The sequence below is a fragment of the Triturus cristatus genome, chromosome 2_2 (assembly GCF_964204655.1).
Source record: "Triturus cristatus chromosome 2_2, aTriCri1.1, whole genome shotgun sequence".
Taxonomy (NCBI): Eukaryota; Metazoa; Chordata; class Amphibia; order Caudata; family Salamandridae; genus Triturus; species Triturus cristatus.
In genome coordinates this window covers 968912295-968934342 of record NC_140582.1, presented here as the reverse complement: position 1 = coordinate 968934342, position 22048 = coordinate 968912295, and the positions used below count along the sequence as shown (strand labels likewise).

General features: G+C 44.1%; 1 protein-coding gene across 1 annotated transcript in view; it reads left to right on the top strand.

Annotated features, from left to right (window-relative positions):
- The window catches only part of CC2D2A (coiled-coil and C2 domain containing 2A), a 415347-nt gene that overhangs the window by 328866 nt on the left and 64433 nt on the right, over positions 1-22048 (top strand). The window contains exon 31 of the mRNA XM_085642396.1: positions 20458-20547. Within this exon, the coding sequence (XP_085498522.1) occupies positions 20458-20547 (90 nt within the window). The remainder of the gene's footprint in view (positions 1-20457; positions 20548-22048) is intronic.

Genomic DNA, 22048 nt, shown 5'->3' with positions numbered 1-22048 from the left:
TGCACGAAATGATGCTCTGTTACGCGCTGCCAAACCACAAACATGGAAAATGGTCAAAAGCAAAAGATTTCACTCCGTCTGAAGGCCTACTGAGATAGCCATAGAGAAAGAGTTTAAGGCCCTATTGAGCAAGCTTATGAGCTTTTCCTGTCCTGCAAAGTTACCACCTGCCTCCGCATGAGGCAGCAGAACCTTCCTGCTAAATTCACTGTACATGGGCAGTTTGGAAACGGTAGATCTTACTCCTGCAAAAAGCCGCATGGGCCATATGTCTGTGCCGAGACACAGGTGAGATGATCTTGGCACCACATTCCACTTATAAACCCTTCGATCAAGGAGCTGACAGGAAAATGAGTTCCCGGGAGTCTTTACCCCCTAATTGGCTGCCATGATTGGTGACTATCAGCATGACGTGGTGGGCTGGACAGAAGCGAGGTAAACTACATCAATTTTTGCTTTTTCTGGCCTGATCTTACTTTGGAGAAATGCAAAAAATGACTGCCACATGAGGTGGTATCACAGAATTTAGATTACTCACATGTTATAATGTTCAGTGCCTAGTTTACATAAAGTAAGAGAGTGATGTTTTAGTTTGCTTGGGTTTTGAATGGTAAGAGTGAACAGTGCCACTGGTAATTCCCATCATCGAGGTGGGGCTGAGGAATGCAACAAGTTCAGATTACGGTAAAGATCATCACTTTAAACATTAGAGGGTTGAATTCACCAGCTAAACATCTGGCCATCCTAAACCAATAAGGCCACCTAAAAGAGGGCTTCTGTCTATTGCAGGAAATGCACTTTTTGAAAAAATACTGGCATAGATTAAAATCTTGTTGATTCCCCATGCAATACATTTCTTCAGCTACAAAAACGGGGGTGGCCATTTTGCTCAGCATAGACTTTCTGTGAGTACACCCGAAGACCATTTTCTACCTCTTAAAATTCAACAGGAGCAATATATCTGTTTGTTGCCTCTTTATACGCTCCTAATCTCTGTCCTGACAGATTCGTTTGACTGCAGTAGAAGAGTCCACCCAAGAACGCCAAGGGGAGATCATAATAGGTACAAATCTGAAAAGTGTCACAAATGAGTCACTAGATAGGTCAACACAGAGGTCAAGACAGATGGGTTCAGCCATAGATCAAACCAGCCAGTGACTTCAGAATTTGAACCTGATTGCTATTTGGAAAGTGCAGCATCCAACATAGAAAGAGTGCACTCATTATTCAGCGGCTCATAAGACCTATGTATGTATAAATCCCTTCCTCAAGTCCCGTCCTCTTTCACATAGAGACAAACAAACCGACGTAGGCCACATCGCTCTGTCAGACCATACACCCAACCTACCTGCACTTGCCAATGCCTAGGAGTGAGATCTCCAGGTGAGATTAAAGATAAGCGACCACATCCTACACACAGAAAGGTCGTTGAAGAAAACAAAGAGCCTAACTAGTTTGTAGTCAAGGGTCAATATAGCTCTCACACTATGAACCACAAGAGAAAGAGGCGGGAGAAGAGAACCCAACTGGAGGCACAACAATATTGTCAGAACTCTATGTCTGTAATTTGTGCCTACTGCTATCTTTCCTTCTGTTTTGATATCAGCGGTGGAATAAGACAAGGGTGTCCGCTGTCTCCCCTTTTATTCTGTCTGATGTGGAACCTCTGGCCACTAGAAGAAATAGAGACAGAGGGGACCTGTATAGGGTCGGAAGAGCACACACATACCCAGATAGCACATTTCTGGCTCTGATGGCTGAGCTGCTGACCTATGGCAGTGAACCTTGAGAAGTCGCTAGCCCTGAACCACACCATTCCAAGTGAGAAGGTGTCAGAATTTAAGAACTGATTACCTTTCCAGTAATCAGACTCTTCTGCTTCTCATCTGGGCATACAGATCGCTCAGACCTTGGATCACACCTTAAGTATTGATTGTGAAACTCTACTTAGTTCTGTGTGAGTAAACACTTAATCATGGCATTTGAGAGGTCTCTCATGGATCAGCTATATAACAGCCACTAAAAGGGCGTCTCTCCTCTGCATTCTTCATACGTTGACAGTTCTCCCCCTCCCAAATGAAGAGTTGATCCTCCATTGAATACAAAAAATCCTTGTCAGGTTTTGTTGGGCAGAAAAACAACACTGGATAGCCTTCATAATGTAATAAAATTAACTAAGGAAGGAACAGTAAGAATGCCAAACTTTAAAAGATACTACCCAGCCTCACAACTGTCGTATCTCGTAGAGTAGATCTAAATAGAATCGGAGTAACTCTAATGGTTTATGGACAAAACAGTGGTAGGAGTATATATCGGCCAATTCCTCTGTATGCCAAGAAAGACGGGGCATGGGGGTATATCCTCTTCCCCAATCACAAGAGAGACATTAGAGATGTGAGCCAAGATAGTTGAAAGGGAGTCACTCACCACATTCCCTTTCCCCGCTGACCCGGCTTCTGCGCAATCTACAATTCATCCATATTTTACTGTTAATAGCTGTGAACAGTAGAGAATTTAAGGATGTAAAAGGCTGAGAGACTTTTTGGACTTTCACTCTCAGTATGGAATTCCTGAGTAAGACTACTGCCATTACACCAATCTCAGACAATGAGCCCTGAACCCCACAACAGAGCCGCAGGCCTGCTGAACCCTTACTAAATTTGAGAGGTGGCTCTTTTGAGGGAGAAGGACAAAAGATTGGTCTCCAATATTTATTCACTGTTGCGTTATACAGAAAGGGAGAAATGTCCCCACTATGCACATCACAATAGGAATTTGTTTTGAACCTTATGACATTTTTCAAATAAGTAATATTTGTGGTAATAATCATGGAATGTCGTCAATTTCATCAATTCCAATTTTCATTTATTAATATGAATTCATCAAATTTATAGTGTTAATCCATTGCACTATAGCATGTGTCATCTTCGATACTTAAATATCCCAATGCATTTCGGGACTTGCCCTTCATCAGGGGGGATTTTCCTAGAATATAATGAACATCAAGTAATAAACTAATGTGCAAACAATCATCCAAACATTACATACAATGCTGCCAGTGTATTGCAAATGTGCTAAAATCATGCAAGATGAATCCAACTATAGTCTGCGTACACAACCATCTGTGATTACAGTGTTTTCGAATTGTTCACAAAGATCAGTCTGAGTCGACGTCGCAGTGAAAAGAAAGCAGCATCCAGTGGTTCTGTTTAGAAATGCGTGACATGCAACCTTCGGACAACATTAGCAGTCATCCGATCCGGAATATAAAATTTCGAAAGCGAGTAAATGTTATTGCTTGCCAGGAACAGAACATACTGTGGAGAACGAACACCACGTTCAGTGTATGTGCATTAACATCATTAGTGAAAACGATATTATAAAGTCGTCACTTTCCTAACCACAAAACCGTTTGTGTTTCAAAATGACCATTAAATCAATATGTGCTGTATTGGTGCAAAGTATTAAGAAAGAAGAGGTATTAAAAAGAAAAGAATATGATGTTCAAACCTTTCTCAGCGTGACTAACAGGGAATTCATGTGAGTAGAAAGAGGAAAGAAGTACAACGGACTCAAGAACCATAAGCGCCATCATAGGAGAGTTTGCATGCTGCTATCAATCAATCAGGGGGTTTATAAGCGTACTTCTCACCCATGAGGGTATCAAGGCACTGGGGGGGAGGGGGTCAGCAGCTCAGTTCAGTCGAAGAGCCAGGTCTTCAGAGCCTTCCTGAAGGTGTTCAGGGAGGGTCACAACTGATGTGGGGAGCTCATTCCAGGTCTTGGCCGCAATGTAGGAGAAGGATCTTCCCCCTGCTGTGGCTCTGCGGATGCACGGGGTTTCAGCAAGGAGGAGGTTGGTGGAGCAGAGGTTCTGCTACATGGAGGGTGATTCTGTTGTTTAGGTATTGGGGTCCGGTATTCTGTAGGCATTTGGAGGCGTAGGTCAGTATCTTGGAGGTGACTCTTTTCTCGATGGGGAGCCAGTGGAGCTTGCGTTAGTGTCGGGGGACTTTGTGGACGAGTCTGGCGGCGGTGTTCTGTATTGTCGGGAGCTCGTGGAGTAGCGATTTGTTGATGCCGGCGTAGAGGGCATTTCCGCAGTCCAGTCTGCTGGTAATGAGTGTGTGGGTTACTGTCTTCCTTGCTATGAACTAAGTGAATATTATCCTTGCAACCTGAAACAAATAGTCAAATACATTTTTTTTTAAAAAGTAAGACAATCATCATGATAAACAAAAATAAAATACACAAGAATAACAAACTGTAGAACACCAACTATTGAGAGTATGCGAGCAGTATCAAATACACTCTTATAAATAACAACTTCGATCCAACCGTTCATTTAAGCCCTTGAGCTGACTGAGTTCAATTTGTTCATCCAATAAATTTCACTTTGAAGCAGATATTTTTTGTTGTCTCTGCCTTCTTTGATGGGTTCAACTTCCAATAAGAGAAATCTTAGTTGATTCACGTTCTGTTTGTGTGTATAGAAATGTACAGCAATGGCAGACTTCTCATTCTTAGTGCGGATGTTACTTTTGTGTTCACTGAGCCTGACTTTTATTTTGCGTTCTGTTTTGCCCACAAATGCTAATCCATGCATGGGCATTTCACTAGATAGACAACAATTTTAGAATCACCAGTGGCCAATGTGTACAGTTTAATAGAGGTTCCTAGAAGCGGGTGCGTGATGGTGAAACCCTTTATGATTTTATCGAAACTTCCACAGTTGAGACATGGTGTGGTTCCTCTGTATTTTGGCCTACCTTCAGACTGTCTGATTTGGATAGAAGTTCTTTCAAATTCCTTGTTCTTTGGTATGCAAACAACGGTGGAAGATTAAAAATGCCTATAAATTCTACTTCAGTTTGTAGCATAGGCCAATGTTTCAACATGATACTTTTAATTGTGTAACTCTTAGTAGAATATTTTGACACAAATCTTTTACTGGTATCTTGTTGTTTGCCAGAAGTGAGGAGTTGCGTTCTCTCTTTTGTGTCAGCCCTTTTAATGGCTGTTTGTATGATGTTATTAGGATAGCCTCTTTGTTTAAACTTTGTGGCTACCATCTCTGTGCTGATCTTGTAGTGGTGGTCACTGGATGAAATGTGTTTTATTCTTAAAAGCTGGGAATAAGCTAGATGTTGTTTTAAAGCCCTTTGATGAAAGCTGTTGTAATGCAGCAAGTTATTTCTGTCTGTAGGTTTAACAAAAACTTTGATTTCTAATGTTCGACCCTGACTTTGATTTCCACATAGAGAAATGTTATATAATCTTTACTGATGGCATTGGTGAAACTGATTCTTTCATCTCTCGTGTTCAAACCATTTGTAGCAGAAACCACATTTGTTTGTTGGCCCTTCCATATGAGGAATATGTCATCAGTGTATCTCCAGTATGTTATGAGATTCTACAGCCATTACTGAAAATGATGCATGAAGAGGTTGGCATAGCATGGTGCAGCGCAGTTTCCCACAGAAGTTCCTGTGAGTTTTAAATAATACTCATTATTCTGAAGGAGCCAGGCCCGTATGTTCTAGATCTGCTCTAGAACCTCAAGTTGATGGTACGTTTTCTTATCATGAGAGCGTGGAGGGGAGAGAAAATATTAACAATGTCAACCAATTCTATTTCAGTTCGGTGGACCCAAAATAATCAGAGTACTATTTAAGGTTAGTTGATTTATTACAAAGCCAAAAACAATTGGACATACAGAAAACCTCTAGTTGTAGAAGTACATCGGAACCAACATCCGGCCAAATCTACGAATAAGGTTGAGATGGTGCAGCATGCACAAGATGATTGATTCAAGAATCAGGATACAAAAGATCAAGAAGCATGTGTCCAAGTTCCCCTGCATCGACGGTTGGTGGGAATATAGTATTAATCTATCCCTACGCTAACGTAACATCCCTATTTAAGCATTTTTTGAGGCAGGATAGGTTAATGTTTAAGCGTGTGCAGTTTCCCTTAGAAGTCTCTCCACTTCAGTTGGGTCAAGCAGCATGAAGCTACCAAGACAAAGCTCATTCTAAGATGCTCTCTCTACAAAGGCAGAGAAGAAGAAGTGGGGCTCTTTCCCTTCTTGCAGTACTCCAATATCACAGGTGTCTTCCCATGATTCTTTTCAGGTCACGCCATCTGATCAGGCCACATTATCATAGGTAGTTTCCACAGGACGGCTATTGCTCCCAGACAGTAACACGATGACCTTGATTCCCAGGCCTTCTCGGGTGAGAAAATACAACAGTTCTCCTTATTGGCATTAGCTCCCAATGTATCCTCTTCTCTCCTTGCCTAACTCCTAAAACAAAGACATTATTCTAACTAACAGAGAAAGAACAGAATCTAACATGCACATGAAATTCAACTATTCTAATGCAAGAGCTTCCAGGGCAAATGCATTTCAGGCCTACACAATTCAGCTAACATAAGAGAAATGGAACATGAGCTTTACGAAGTTATATAGAAATTGAGACATATACAGTTAATATCTTCATATACATATAAAACAACTTGATTAATAAGCACATTTAATAATAAAATGATTGTCAGTTGCACAACACAAGCATTTCAGTTAATATTTTCCCCTGGTTACATTTGATTTTCGACGTTACTTCTTCACGTATCCTACATTTTTGGCCAAAACACATCACATTTATGTTATTACGTTACAAGATACTAACACTCTGGTTAACACGATAAAAGATTATATGTGTATGCAGCCTACATTGGTGATTATAATGCAACCCTGCAATGAAAAATGGATTTCGCTCTACATCAGTTCCACTCAAAGTAACTGTGGTATAATGTAAAGTGCAGTAGTTCCAATAAGAAGGTTTTTAAGCCTTCTGATTCCACTGCTTGGAGGCTTACATCATGAGGAACTGAGGTGTATAAAGACTTCACATCTCTAGTATATAGGATAGGTGTGCTGTTTTCATAAAATTTGATTGACTTAATTGTGTTAAGGAAATTGTTCCTTTTGAGTTAAATTGGAAACCCGGGAATATTTTCCTTTAAATGCTTCATACAATTCTCTTTGTATTATTGTTTTTAATGAGTCTAAAAGTTTGTTGCTGGTAGGAGCAATGAATATGCTCTTGTTTATAAGACCCATTAGAGTGCGTTCCTCTCTGTTTGGTCGTTGGTCAACCGTATTGTCAAAAACAATTCTTAGTCTTAAGTTTCTCATGAATTTTAAAAAACCTATTTGTGTCTCAAGCTCATTAGAATGATAACTCAAAAGGAACGTGGAATAATCCACAAATTGCCTACAACAAAGCAATTACATGTTGTAAGGAAGACGAGGGGGGGAGCTTTGGTTATTTTGGATACTGACTTTTACCTGAAGAGCGTGAACGATCATGTTCATGATGCTACCACATACATGAAATTGAATTCGAATCCCACAGGAAAAATTTTCAATGATTATTTTGATCATTTTGATTAGGGCCAGGTCCATGGGCACCATCAAAGAAAAGGATAAAAGTTATTTCATACAGGAATACCCATGAACTCCACATATACATATGTTACCCAAGATTCACAAAAACCTACACAGACCTCCTCTTTGACCCATTGTTTGCACTCGAAATTCTATACATGAACCAGTTGGGAAATACTTGGATCGTCACCTTCACCCACCAGTTCAAAAGATGTTGGATTATATCAAGGACAGGTTCAATTACCTAAACAAAATTAGGTTAATCGAATTCTATGAAAACGGCATACCCTCTCTATGTACCATAGATGTGAGGTCTTTATACACCTCAATTCCTCATGATTTGGGCTTCCAAGCAGTGGAATCATTTCTGGTGAACACTTCAATGGAAGAAGACCTAAAAATCATCTTATTGGAACTACTGTACTTTACATTTGTCGCGATCACGGGAACACCGGCCGAGAACTACAGTACCCAGAATATCCTGGGGCAGGCTGGAAGAACTCGCGTCATCAAGGTCCGCATTTCCCCGAGCTACAAAAGACCGCCTCCACTAAGAGGAGGCGCTTGACAATCTCGCCCCCAGTTCCGGTTTTTGATTCCCGCATCTAGTGCAGCCGCGAGCGCCGTGTGCACGCTCATCTCGGACTTCCCTGAGGCAGAGGTCACCGGAGTTGAACCTTTTCTTCTTTGAACCGAACATCGCAGGAGCCGCGCTGGAGTTCAACGGAGTCCTGCGCCCATTCACCAGAGAGGAGGGAACCGGAGTAAGTATCGTTCCAGCCCCTGAGTCCCTAGAACGCTCCCGCTGTGCCTGAACAGCCCCTGAGGTTCACGAACGCTCCCGCTGTGCCTGAACAGCCCCTGAGGTCCTAGAACGCTCCCGCTGGGCCTGAACAGTGGAGGAGCGAGTTTGCTGGGCAGTGCCTGAGTGCTTCCGGGGATACTAAGCGCGACTGCTGTGAGAGAACAGCTGTGTGTGCTTTTACTTACGAAGCGACTTCTCTCCTCAGTACTTGGGTGCCCCTCTGTGAAGGAACAGAGGAGAGCACCACCTTGTTTTAACTTCCAGACTGGGAACTTTAGAGGATAGAAGGTAGACAAGACGCAGGATTGTAGGGGGCCGGTGAGCCCTCCCTTGTCTTCCTTCGAGAAGTCCTTAACATCTACAGTCACCTTACCTGACTAGGAGTTGGAACTTACCCTTTCCACAAAGACCACAAGAGGGAGGACGGTTGAGGCTGAACGTCCACGGGTGATCCCTTGCTCCCAGGGGACGTGTATGGAATAGCGGCTGGGGAACTATCCGCCATGAAAACAGTAAGTTCCAGATAGTAGGGTTGGGGTGGGGGAGATTCCCAGTAGCGACAGTGGCTTACTTAATCCCTGTTTTCTTGTCCATAGTGTCCTGTGCAAGAACCCGCCTAGAACACCTCCCTGATCTACCAACTTTACAGTGGGTTGACCTGCATACGACTCCTGTCGTCCTCTTTTGTTCCCCCCCTTCTCCCCGCCGCTTTCTCGCACTGCTCTGGTGGTCTTCCAGTGGAGAGCGTTAGCGGAGGAGAGAAGAAGGGGGATTCTCATCTCAAGCATCGTTCCTGCTGGCTGGCTCAGGTTAGTGGGTTGTGTATACTACTGACATACTGACGCATCCGCGACAACATTACACCATAGTTAATACGAGTGGAATAATTCGTATTATTTACAACTCACAGGAACTTCTATGGGAAACTGCGCTGCACCATGCTATGCCAACCTCTTCATACATTGTTTTGAATTAGACAACATCTTTCTAAAACAAGAATTACTGACTAGAGAATCTCATAACATACTGGTGATACATTGATGACATATTCCTCATATGCAAGGGTCAACAAACAAATTTGGTTTCCGCTATAAATGATTTGAACACAATGGATGAAAGAATATGTTTCACCAATACTATCAGTGAAGATCAGATATCATTTCTTGATGTGGAAATCACAGTTCGGGTCAAACATTGGAAACCAATGTTTAACTTCTTGCTGTACTGCTCCCCCTGCGCCACGATGATAACGAGCTGTCCTGGGGGGAGCGGGGCCTTATAACCCCCCGCAGATTTCCCGCCTCCGACAGTGGTTTCCCCCCATTGGGGGGGTTCGTAGCTCGCCTGCCCCCCCCCCCCATTGGTGGGAGATTTGGCGCCTCTCAGGCGCACCTTATGCGCGAAGGGTTGCCCCCATCTGCTTCTGGGTGCTTTGCAGTGCCTAGAACTGTATCCTTCTGGTGGCTCGGCAACTGTTATGAAGCCTGCCCTCGAGGCCCCCTTTAGGGGCAGGCTCTGCAAAACCTACAGACAGAAATAACTTGGCTGCATTACAACAGCTTTCATCAAATTGCTTTAAAACGGCATCTGCCTTATTCCCAGCTTTTAAGAATGAAACACATTTCATCCCGTGACCACCACTACAAGATCAGCTAAGAGATGGTAGCCACAAAGTTTAAACAAAGAGGATATCCTAATAAAATCATACAAACAGCCATTGAAAGGGCTGACGCTAAAGAGGGAAAGTAACTCCTCACATCTGGCAAACCACAAGATACCAGTAAAAGATCTGTGTTTGTGTCAAAATATTCTACTAAGAGAAACAAAATTAAAAGTATCATGTTGAAACATTGACCTATGCTACAAACTGAAGAAGAATTTAAAGGCATTTTTAATCTTCCACCGTTGTTTGCTGAGCATCGCTAACCATGGCGTTCAGTATACAGGCGGAGTTACGCTGAACGGTTTACCGTCATGGAGGTATGCTTTTATATTCCAATATTGCGGACACGCTTTTCACTAACAGCCACGCGCTTAACATTTAAACATCATTTTTTTTCTTCTTTTTAATAACTTTTCTTTCTTAATACTTTGCACCAATACAGCACATATTGATTTAATGGTCATTTTGATACACTTCCGGTTCTGTGGTTTGGAAAGAGATGACGTAATAATATTGTTTTCACTAATGACGTTAATGCACATACACTAAACGTGGTGTTCGTTCTCCACAGTACATTCTGGTCTGTTCAAGCAATAACATCTTCTCGATTTCAGAGTTTTGACATTCACGATCTGACGACTGCTAGTGTTGTTCAAAGGTTACATGCCTCGCATATCTAAACAGAACCACTGGATGCTGCTTTGTTTTCACTGCATTGTCTACAGATTTTTGTGAACAATTTGAAAACACTGGAATCACAGATGGTTGCGCACATTGTATATGCGGACGAAAGCTGGATTCAACTTGCATGATATTATCATGTTTACAATAAACAGACAGCAGTGTATGTAATGTTCAGTTGGTTGTTTTCCAGATTAGTCGATTACTTGATCTTCATTATATTCTAGGAGATACCCCCCTGATGAGGGACAAGTCCCGAAATGCATTGCCATACTTAAGTATTAAAGATTACACATGCTATAGTGTGATGAATTAACACTATCAATTTGATGAATTCATATTATTAAATGAAAATTAGAATTGATAAAGTTCGAGGCATGTGGGCTGCTGAATTCATATCTGTGCATAGATTGCCGCCTAGTGTTGGGTCCGGATGTTTGCACGTTGTTGTCCTGGAAGAGTCTTCAAAGTATCCTGAGATAGGTGACTCCTCCCCTGGACCACAGTGCGCATGGGCATCCTCTCCATCCTCAGATTGTTTTTTTCCGCCATTGGGTTCGGATGTGCTTATCTTGACTCAAGTTAGGGAAAACTTTTTTTCAGGCCAAAAGGCCTTTAGTTCGCGTCGGTACTGTTCCCGATCGGTATCGACAGTTACTTGTTAGTTTACTGACTTCAAAAACAACTTTTTCGCATCATATCCGACCATCGACCCCACATCGACGATGGAATCGAGGACACCATTCAAGCGGTGTCCTGTTTGCAATGCGAAATATCCCCATGTCTTCGTCCACCCGGTGTGCAACAAATGCCTTTCACCGGATCACGCAGAATCCACATGTATGGCCTGTGCCCGATTCCGATCCAAAAAGACTCTCCGGAATCGACGAGCAGCGAGACTTGAAGCGCAGCAAGCGGCACCGGCCCCGACCAACATCTTCAGCGCCGAGGACGAAGATGTGGAAGGCGTGGAGAACCTACCCTCCAGCCCCGCTTCCGAACACGATTCCGGATCGGAAGACATCGAAGAACAACTCTTTCACAGGGAAGAAGCCGACACCGAGGTAGGAGACTACGATGAGGCCTTAGGGGCCGAAGAAAGTAGCTCCGGTGACGAGCAAGGCCTACCCGTACAGACGGAGGATATCCCAGTGCGTCAGTCTATGGCTCCGGTCGAGGGATCGCCTTCGGGCCTTACCCAAGACCTATCCCGCAGTTCTTCGTCCCCGCCCTCTGGCCCGGCCTCGGACATTCAGCGACAGCCATTAGTACCCAAAACTACTGGTTTCCCTTCCTCGAAACCGAAACCAAAAGTCGTATCGGTTCCACATAAACCGAAACTGAAACTGACACTGGTCGGATCGAAGCCCACTACACCTTCGACGCCAGCCAAACCCGTCGGCACCGACCGCACCAAACGGGACTTCGGTGCCGAACTCGCAGCAGCCGACATCGGCGCCGACACACGGAAAAAGGCCATCGGTACCGCCAAACCGCCTCGGCCCCCGGCAGCGAAACAATCGGCTCCGGCCACGAAGGTCAAAATGGCTGCTGCGTCGCACACCGCTTCAAAAGCAGCACCGAAGGCCCAATCATCGACGCCGTCGACAGCTACTACCTCTCCTCGACTCGATGACCCCGTGGCCCCAAAGAAGTCCACGCCTGCCTCTACAGAACCGCTCGGCGCCAAAGAACCGTCGGCGTTACAGGTGCGACAAGTTGCAGCGTCCTTGCAACGCATCAAAGAAAAGGCAGCCCTCCAGGACACGTCGGGCTCCGAGCCGAAAAAAGCTCAAAAAGCTTCTCCAGCAACACCCAACATCACTTTTGGACTGCCGCCATCCACGGCGCCCAAACTGTTTGAAATCAGGACACGTGTCACCCAAACTAGGATCACACCTGCCAAACGCTCTCCTACGGAGACGTCACCGTCCCACATCATCGATGCCGACACCGGCAGAATTATGCTCCACAAGCGGAGAATATCTTCCGAGCAGGCTTTGGACTCCTACCGGATCCCGCTAAAGAAAAAGCTGCCAGCGGATTCGGAACCAGTTCTTTACGAACGTCTCCATACCTCTTACCTAGATCCACAGCCCTTCTCTCCGACACCCTCCGAAACCGACGCTTTGGAGGACTACATGGGTGACGATGTCCCCTACCCCAGAGAGATGGACCCTGAAGGCCAACAGGACCCTGACCAGGCTTGGGATGACCCTGTAGACCCGGGTGCACCTATGGATACACAGGACACGCAGCTATATGGCGCGAAAAACGTCTCCCACAGAGGACACTGCCGCATTCAACGCCCTCATTGAACGTGCTGCGGCCAATCATGGTGTGCAACTCCACTCTGACATGATCGAGGACGATTTTCTAATGGATACTTTCGCATCCTCAGAAAGGAATAACAAAACTCTACCCGTGTTGAAAGGTGTCCTCAAACCAGCAAAGGACATTTTCAAAGAACCCACTAGGGCAAGAGTGATAAACCCCAGGACCGACAAAAAATATAGGTCGGCGCCTGGGGACCCTACGTACATTAGAGGCCAGTTGCCTCTAGATTCCATCGTAGTCGCTAATGCTCGCAAACGGGCGCACTCGCAGACAACTGGGGAAGCTCCTTCCCCGGACAAGGAGTCCAAGGTGCTAGAGACCTCCGGCAAACGGGTTGCAGCCCAGGCAGCTAACATATGGCGTATTGCCAATACCCAGGCGCTCCTAGCTCGCTACGATCGCGCACACTATGACACATTAGAAACCCTACTCCAACATCTCCCTGACCAATACAAAGAGGGAGCAGAGATCCTCATCAGGGAGGGACAACTCCTCACGAACGCATCCATTAAGTGTGCACTGGATGCCGCAGATACAGCTGCCAGAGCAATAAACACCAGCGTCATGTTACGACGACACGCCTGGTTACGAATCTCCGGGTTCAAACCTGAGGTTCAAAATAACATCCTCAATCAGCCGGTCAACCCCGACTACTTGTTCGGACCAGAGGTTGACACCACCCTATAAAAAATAAAAAAGGACACAGACACTGCAAAGTCCATGGGGGCTCTCCAAACGCAGACCTTTCGGAGTGGCTCCTTTCGTCGCCCCGGAAATAGAGGAGCAGGTAGAGGACAGGGGTCACAGCAAACCTACAACAAGGGCAACACACAAAGTACCTACGATAAAAACACCCGGGGTGGATATCGTGGCTCCAGCACAAAGGGCAGAGGACGCGGATACGGCAATACCAGGTCCTCCCCCAAGAACAAACAGTGACGCCCTCTCCCTTCCTCCCGACCACATAACACCTGTCGGGGGAAGGCTACAAAGGTTCCTGTCCACGTGGCACTCCATCACCACGGACAGGTGGGTCAAAGATATTATCAAACACGGTTACTGCCTAGAATTAACCTCCACTCCACCCACAATACCGCCAAAACACCGTCCTATGTCCTCAGAGCACTTAGCGTTATTACAGCAGGAAGTGCTAAGTATGCTGAAAAAAGGCGCAGTAGAGGTCGTACCCGTCCACGAGCAAGGTACGGGGGTGTACTCCCTGTACTTCTTAATACCAAAAAAGGACGGGTCACTCAGACCTATACTAGACCTGAGACCCCTCAACCGCTACATTCTCTCAGAGCATTTCCACATGCTCACCCTACAACAAGTCCTCCCGCTGCTCAAACAGGGAGACTTCCTGGCCACGCTAGACCTCAAAGATGCGTATTTCCACATACCCATTCACCCCTCACACAGAAAATATCTCAGGTTCACTATTCAAGGGCAGCACTACCAATTCAAGGTTCTTCCCTTCGTCGTGACAACAGCACCCAGAGTTTTCACAAAGTGCCTAGCTACTGTGGCTGCACATCTACGGAGGCAACACATTCACGTCTACCCTTACCTGGACGACTGGCTTGTTCAGGCAAAGTCAGCCCAGCAATGTGCCAGCCACATGTCCCGCACCATTCACCTTCTTCACAGTCTGGGGTTCTCACTAAATTACCCAAAATCACATCTCCAACCCGCACACGTACAACAGTACCTAGGTGCGACCATAGACACTCTGGCAGCCACAGCTCAGCCAAATTTAGTGAGGATCAACAGCATGCAAATGCTGATTTCCAAGTTCAAACCCCAACACTCCCTTCCCGCGCGAGTGTTCATGCAGCTGATAGGCATGATGGCCTCCTGCATTTTCATAGTCCCTCACGCGAGACTACATATGCGCCCGCTTCAGGAGTGCTTAGCACGTCAATGGAATCAGGCTCACGGGCAACTAAAAGACCTAGTGTTGGTGAGCGGTCGGGCATACAACTCTCTGCATTGGTGGAATCCACAAAACCTTTGCAAGTGCCGACCGTTCCAAGAGCCTGTTCCACAAATAATACTGACAGCGGACGCGTCTCTCCAGGGATGGGGAGCTCATGTACTCAATTACACAGTGCAGGGACTATGGACGATACAACAAAAGAAGATGCACATCAACCTTCTAGAACTGATGGCAATCTTCCTGGCAATGAAAGCATTCAAAGTACACTTGTGCAACAAAGTCGTGTTGATCCGGACGGACAACATGACTGCCATGTACTACATACAAAAGCAGGGAGGAACACACTCTCCACAGTTGTCTCATCTGGCTCAGAGCATGTGGAAGTGGGCCATTCAGAGGAACATGTTCCTCATGGCGGAACACCTCCCCGGCAAGGACAACCAGATGGCGGATCTGCTCAGCAGACACAGCCACCAGATGCACGAGTGGGAGTTACACCCATCAGTACTCCAACCGTACTTCCAGCAGTGGGGCCATCCAGAGATAGACCTATTCGCCACAAGCGAAAACGCAAAATGCCAAAGCTTTGCCGCCAGGTTCCCACATCCGCAGTCGCAGGGCAATGCGATATGGATGAACTGGGCCGGCAGATTTGCGTACGCTTTTCCCCCAGCACCATTGATACCGCTGGTGGCACGCAAACTCAGACAACACTCACTAACACTCGTCCTGGTTGCTCCAACATAGGCCCGCCAACCATGGTACACCACCTTTCTCGAACTTTCCGTGGTGCCGCATCAAAGGCTGCGGATCAAACCTGCGCATTTGACGCAGAACCATGGAGAGATTCAGCACCCAGATCCGCAACAGCTGAACCTGGCAATCTGGCTCCTGAAGTCCTAGAGTTTGGCTACCTAAACCTGCCACCTGACTGTATGGACATCATTAAGGAAGCTAGAAGACCCACTACCAGAGCTTGCTATGCAGCCAAATGGAAAAGGTTCGTCATTTATTGCAATAACAATGACATTAACCCGCTAGACGCATCCATCCAAAACATAATTTGTTACCTCTTACACCTATACGATGCAATCTGGCATACACCTCAATACGTGTCCATTTGACCGCAATATCAGCCTATCTCCAGAACAGGCAGCACCTCTCTTTATTCAGAGTGCCTGCCATCAAAGCATTCTTGGAAGGACTCAAACGAGTAATTCCTCCAAGCCACCCACCAGCTCCAATGTGGAACCTCAACTTGGTCCTCACACGCCTGATGGGTCCACCCTTTGAACCTCTACACTCATGCGAGATTCAATTCCTCACCTGGAAAGTAGCTTTCCTAGTAGCAATCACTTCTTTGAGGAGAGTTAGTGAACTCCAGGCACTAACCGTTCAAGAGCCATTCATACAGGTTCACGCCAACAGGGTCGTACTACGTACCAACCCCAAATTCATGCCCAAGGTGATATCGCAGTTCCACATGAATCAAACTATTGAACTGCCTGTTTTCTTTCAAAACCCACAAACTGTCGCAGAAAGAGCACTCCATACACTGGATGTAAAGAGAGCCCTCATGTACTATATAGACAGGACTAAAGTCTTTAGGAAAACAAATCAACTTTTCGTTGCCTTTGCTCCACACCACAAAGGTAACGCCATCTCCAAAGCAGGTATAGCCAGATGGATTGTTAAATGTATTCAAATTTGCTATCAAAAAGCTAAACGCACATTAACGATTCCCCCACGAGCCCACTCAACACGTAAGTTAGGGGCCTCCATGGCTTTCCTGGGAAACATTCCTTTGCATGATATATGTAGAGCAGCCACCTGGTCCACTGCACATACATTCACCAAACACTATTGTGTGGATGTGCAATCAAAACAGCAGGCAGCTGTAGGACAGGCTGTTCTCAAAACTCTTTTTCAGACCGCTGCAGCTGGCACTGGTAGCCGCCGCTAATAGAGGGTATGCTATATATTCTATGCACAGATATGAATTCAGCAGCCCACATGCCTCGAACTGAATATGCTACTTACCAGTATGCATCTGTTCTTGGCATGTAGGGCTGCTGACATTCATATCGCCCACCCTCCTCCCCGGCGCCTGTAGCAGCTGCAGCTCTCAGAATTACTGTAAGCATGGTCATCACTTTCTGTATCTACTCCATCACTGCCACAATGGCGAAAAACAATCTGAGGATGGAGACGATGCCCATGCGCACTGTGGTCCAGGGGAGGAGTCACCTATCTCAGGATACTTCGAAGACTCTTCCAGGACAACAACGTGCAAACATCCGGACCCAACACTAGGCGGCGATCTATGCACAGATATGAATGTCAGCAGCCCTACATGCCAAGAACAGATGCATACTGGTAAGTAGCATATTCAATTGACGACATTCAATAATTATTACCGCAAAGATTATTTATGTGAAAAATCTCACAAGGTTCAAAACAAATTCCTATTGTGGTGTGCATATTGGGGACGTTACTCCCTTTCTGGATAATGCAACAGTGAATATTTGAAATTTCGCTTCAGATCAGTAGGTGATACCCACATGCACCCAACATCCTATATGAAGTGAATACCCACCTTTACCTTTTATATCTACAGGTCTGCGACAGTCTTTTCAATTTGTATAGTATCTGATATTTATAACATGCTAATCGTAGAAAGAGCCCCAGCAAAAATTCCTGGGCAAAAAAGGTGAGAGAAGGAACTAAAGAGAGAGATGTCCCTGAAGGAATGGACTGCCATCTTCACAAAAGCACATAATACAGCGCAGACTGCTATAATGCGAGAGACATTGTATAAAATAACTTCGAACTGGTACATCTTTCATTGCTTGCATGCTCTTTCCTTGCTTGAGAGGGTGTGGCATGGATGACACCCTTATCCAACTGCTGTCGAAATGCCCTAAACTACAGCAGTACAGTGGAGCAGTTTTTGATGCCATAGATGAAATTTTTCAGACTCAAATCCCCAGACTTCCGACATACGTAGTATTGGGAGTGACCAGTCTAAAAACCTTTCCACTGTGCTCTACAAAAGGGGAATTAATCTCCTTGATGCTCTGTGTGGTCAAGCAAACCATAACTGCTGTGTAGGGTAAAGAGAGATCTCCGTACATAAGGGATTGAATCTCTCATTTGTTGCACATCTTCGGGATAGAGAAGATAACTAATTCCGTTACGTGGACAATTAAACTCTCTGAAACGAAATGGTACCTCTACTATAATTTATAGCGTCAGATAAGAGGGAACTCAATTGTTCCAACAAGATATGAGGGAACTCAATTGTTCCGAGTACCCGAGGGTACTACGGATCCTATCAACACAGTAATCCCTCATCCTACCTTAAAATGGCGTAGCACATAGAATACTTGCCACAACACTGGGATTAGGAAAGACCGCACCAGTGTGGGCAGAGAGGAATTAGGGGGGGAGTATGTTACTTTGTATGATGGCACCTTCATGGCCAGTTAATTGTAGGCAAGTGTATGTGTTTATGTTGCAACTGTTTAACCAAATAAACATATTTGAGCCTAAAAGTAAGTAGACTTTAAAACATGTATTACCCTGCTGTCCTCTTGAGTAAAAGCTACAGAAATCTTAATTTTTTCTTGGCCGAGTTACTATGCACTGATGATTACATTTACTCCTCTGGTATTAATTACATGATCTAGTTGACCACATTTTTTAAGCAAAAGACAGTGATAATAAATCAACAGCAAAGGTGAAGTCTGAAACATTGGATGTACTGAGAAGAATGCTAGGATCGTCCACAAGCTCATTGTAGTTGTTAATATTGCCCAAAGTCTTAAAATACTGTGCGCAATGTATGTTGGTTAAAGTGTACCACCTCTTTGTGCAACACCATGCAATATTGATGACAATTTCAATGTCAAAACCTGGGGTTCTTGCATTGTGCTCTTACTGAATTCTTCACTTCTTGTCCACCACACAGGAGTTTCTTCAAACAGAGTTTGTCTTTGTTATGTTTAAGAAGTTCTGTTAAAACTCTATGGGTCCACGCAATGCGATGGGATTCTCCATGCATGTGCAGGTGCCACACCTATGACTCCTTGGAATTAAAAATGTGTTCTGAGAATGTAAAGACCACACTCCCTCAACCACCACTCAGCAATCACACAATCAAGACTATTCCCAGGACTACATCCTAGCTACACAGTATTTCATGTATAAGTATACCTTATATGGTTGCAAGGCACCTGGTCAGTGCTTCAAAAAATAACTTGAATGAATGTATTTCTTTAGTTTGACAATTGTTACGGTAATAGGGTAGATGTGTCGTCTTGTAAAAGTACTTTATCTAAAATAGATAAATTAAAGTTTACCACCAGTGATCTCATGTGCCTCTTGCTGAATGGTAACCTTGGCACTGTTGCTTAACTAATAGCTTGTAGAAGGCTTCTTCTTTTCCTGAGAGTGGAAGAATAGGCCCAACGTTGAGCGATAAAAGAGCAACACTGGATCTATTAACCCACATTTATAAAGGAATTACTTTGCTATGCTCACCTTGGCCACTTCACCTCTGTAGCTAGTTACATTATGTAGTGGGCCAGGCAAGCACAACAAATCTGTGTGCCTATGAGCAAATGATGCCGTTGCCTACCTCTGCCTGGAACTGCCTTCTTTGGCATTGACATACAAGTATCTCTAAAGACAGCCAGGCCCCCTGAGGCTCAGTGATTTATCTTTAAGTAGGTACAAATTTAAAACTCAAAATCATTTAGAACTTCCTGCATGATATTGTCATTTGCATAGAAATCAGTGCAGCTCTGAGGTCTGTGAGTAGTATACGGTCATAATATATATAAAATCCCAGGGATTTAAATGACAAAAACCTTTGGCAGAATAGAAGAATGCTCCACTTGTGGTAAAAAGAAAAATCACAATAATTGTGTAAAGAGCTCAATAACAACAATATATGTCCTCCTTCAACATTCTACATATACGGTTTGTTGATGTTTTAATAGGAAAGACAGCAAAACACGCCCAGCCCTCTCTCTTTTTACCCATGGTTAGATCTTTATCAAGGAGACCATAGATGCCCTACTCTAAATGTCCCTTACTACCTTCATTAAAACTTCAATTAAACAAAAGTTATCCTAGAAGAGCGACAATGCCAGGTTCTCCTAATTGTTAATAACTCATTAGTCAGTGCATTGAACATTAGCAACTAAAATCCCATCTCTAACATTAATGTATTCCCAAAACATTAAAAGTGGTATCAGTTCACCTTGGACTTACCTCAAGAACAACACTTACCCTCCAATAACAATTTCACCAAAGGTGTCACAGACACTTGCCACTGGGGTGCATCCGTTAAGACTTTCTGGAGATCATTGATAATGCTGGCAGCCCAGTCCATTGAAATGTGCTTGCTGAATTTAACTTACTTCAGCCGATATGTATTGAAGAATGGAACACTAAATCTATAACGCCATGTGGTTACAGCTTTCTCATTAATTGCAATTTAAAAATGGCAGCCCCCATTGTAATATTTGAGCATGTACGAATAGTACGCATAAACTGGCTATCAACATTTTTTCTTGTAGGAACTGGTGGCACGCTATGTTTCATTAATTCCTTTTCTGCCGGACAACGTGGCATTTTCTGGAATCTGCGATTTGTGGATGGCATCTGATGTGAGTCAGTATTTAATGTTATGATATATGTCTGTCAACTGTTAGAACATTTTTTTGCTAAAGAAGAATTACTTTTTGTGTTAGAAATATGTGTTATTTTCCTTACAGAATTATAATGTATACAATATAGCTTACATATTGGAAGGTCAGTATTGAGGCATTCCTGGCAATCAAATCCTGACCGATTGTATCTGTGCTCCTAATACTCATAAGGGGTGTGGATGGTTCATATCCATTTGCCATCACTTAGAAGCCATGTCTGCATACATGGTTTGATGTGACCTCTGATGTTCAAATAAGATTTTTTGGTGATAATTCCAAATTATTTTATTTTCATCGATGATCAGTCCTGGAATATCATGCCTCACTATTGTTTTGCACAGAAATTGTTTTATTGTCCATCCTGAAGGCTTGACTAGCAATCAAATCCCGGACGAGGACACCACAGCAACTTCCTGTACCATTCTCACTCGTGCCCCATTTTATGGACATCCCCTGGTAGTTTGATCATATTCCATTAATAAATTATAGCCACACACTGTCGCTTCATCTGCTTCTTGTCATCACCTGAAGCTCACACACTCTACTAGTCCACAATGTATTCTCATTAACCCATTTTAATTTAGAGAACATGATGCCTGCTCCCATAGATTGCAACCTTGATGATACATTTAATCTCATTCTCTGTTCACCCAACACATTAACAAACTCTTTTTTGAGGGGTGCAATATTAATTTAATATTACTCACTGACTGCTCAGTCGTCAACCTTGCCCATTTTGTCGAGCCATCACAAAGCTTCTTTTTTTTAACTTCTTTTTTATTGATTTTTAAACATTGTTGAAAAATTACGGTTACAAGGCATATCATAATACTCATTTCACATCTTACATTGCATTAATTTTCCCATGAGAACTTTGCATTCAGTACTTTGATTTTGGCAGAACTTGACACTTAACATTCCTTACTCATCCAGATTAGTCAGAGTTCGTGTCTGACTCAGTCAGAGGCAGATCACAAATGTTCCCTCGATAGGCGTTCCATGCCCCCCACACTCGTTCCAAACACAATGCTTTTTTAATCATTCTGTAAGCAACTTCTCTCAAGCCTCGCTAATTACTATGCCCTGCCAAGTTTTGTATGACCTTTCACATAGTTGCCAGTCCACAGCAGTTCTCTATGTACTTATTGCATGAAGTAGTAATGTTGAACATTTAAGGAATAGATTAACCAAGTGTCTTTGTGTTCCAAAGACAGATGATTGTACAATCCCCATTAGACACATACAGGGAAGAGTCTCAGTATGGTTACATATTCACAAGACAGATTGATTGCCGATATCTATTGTGCTGTGTAGACGATAAATAAGCAGCAAATGGTGTAGCCATATTGGTGGTATGGCTAAGGTGAGAGTTATCATATGTACACGAAGTTTTGTGGTGGGCTAAGCACCGTAAGCGCATCAACACACAAAAAAACGGTGGAAAGTGCATGAAAGGAAG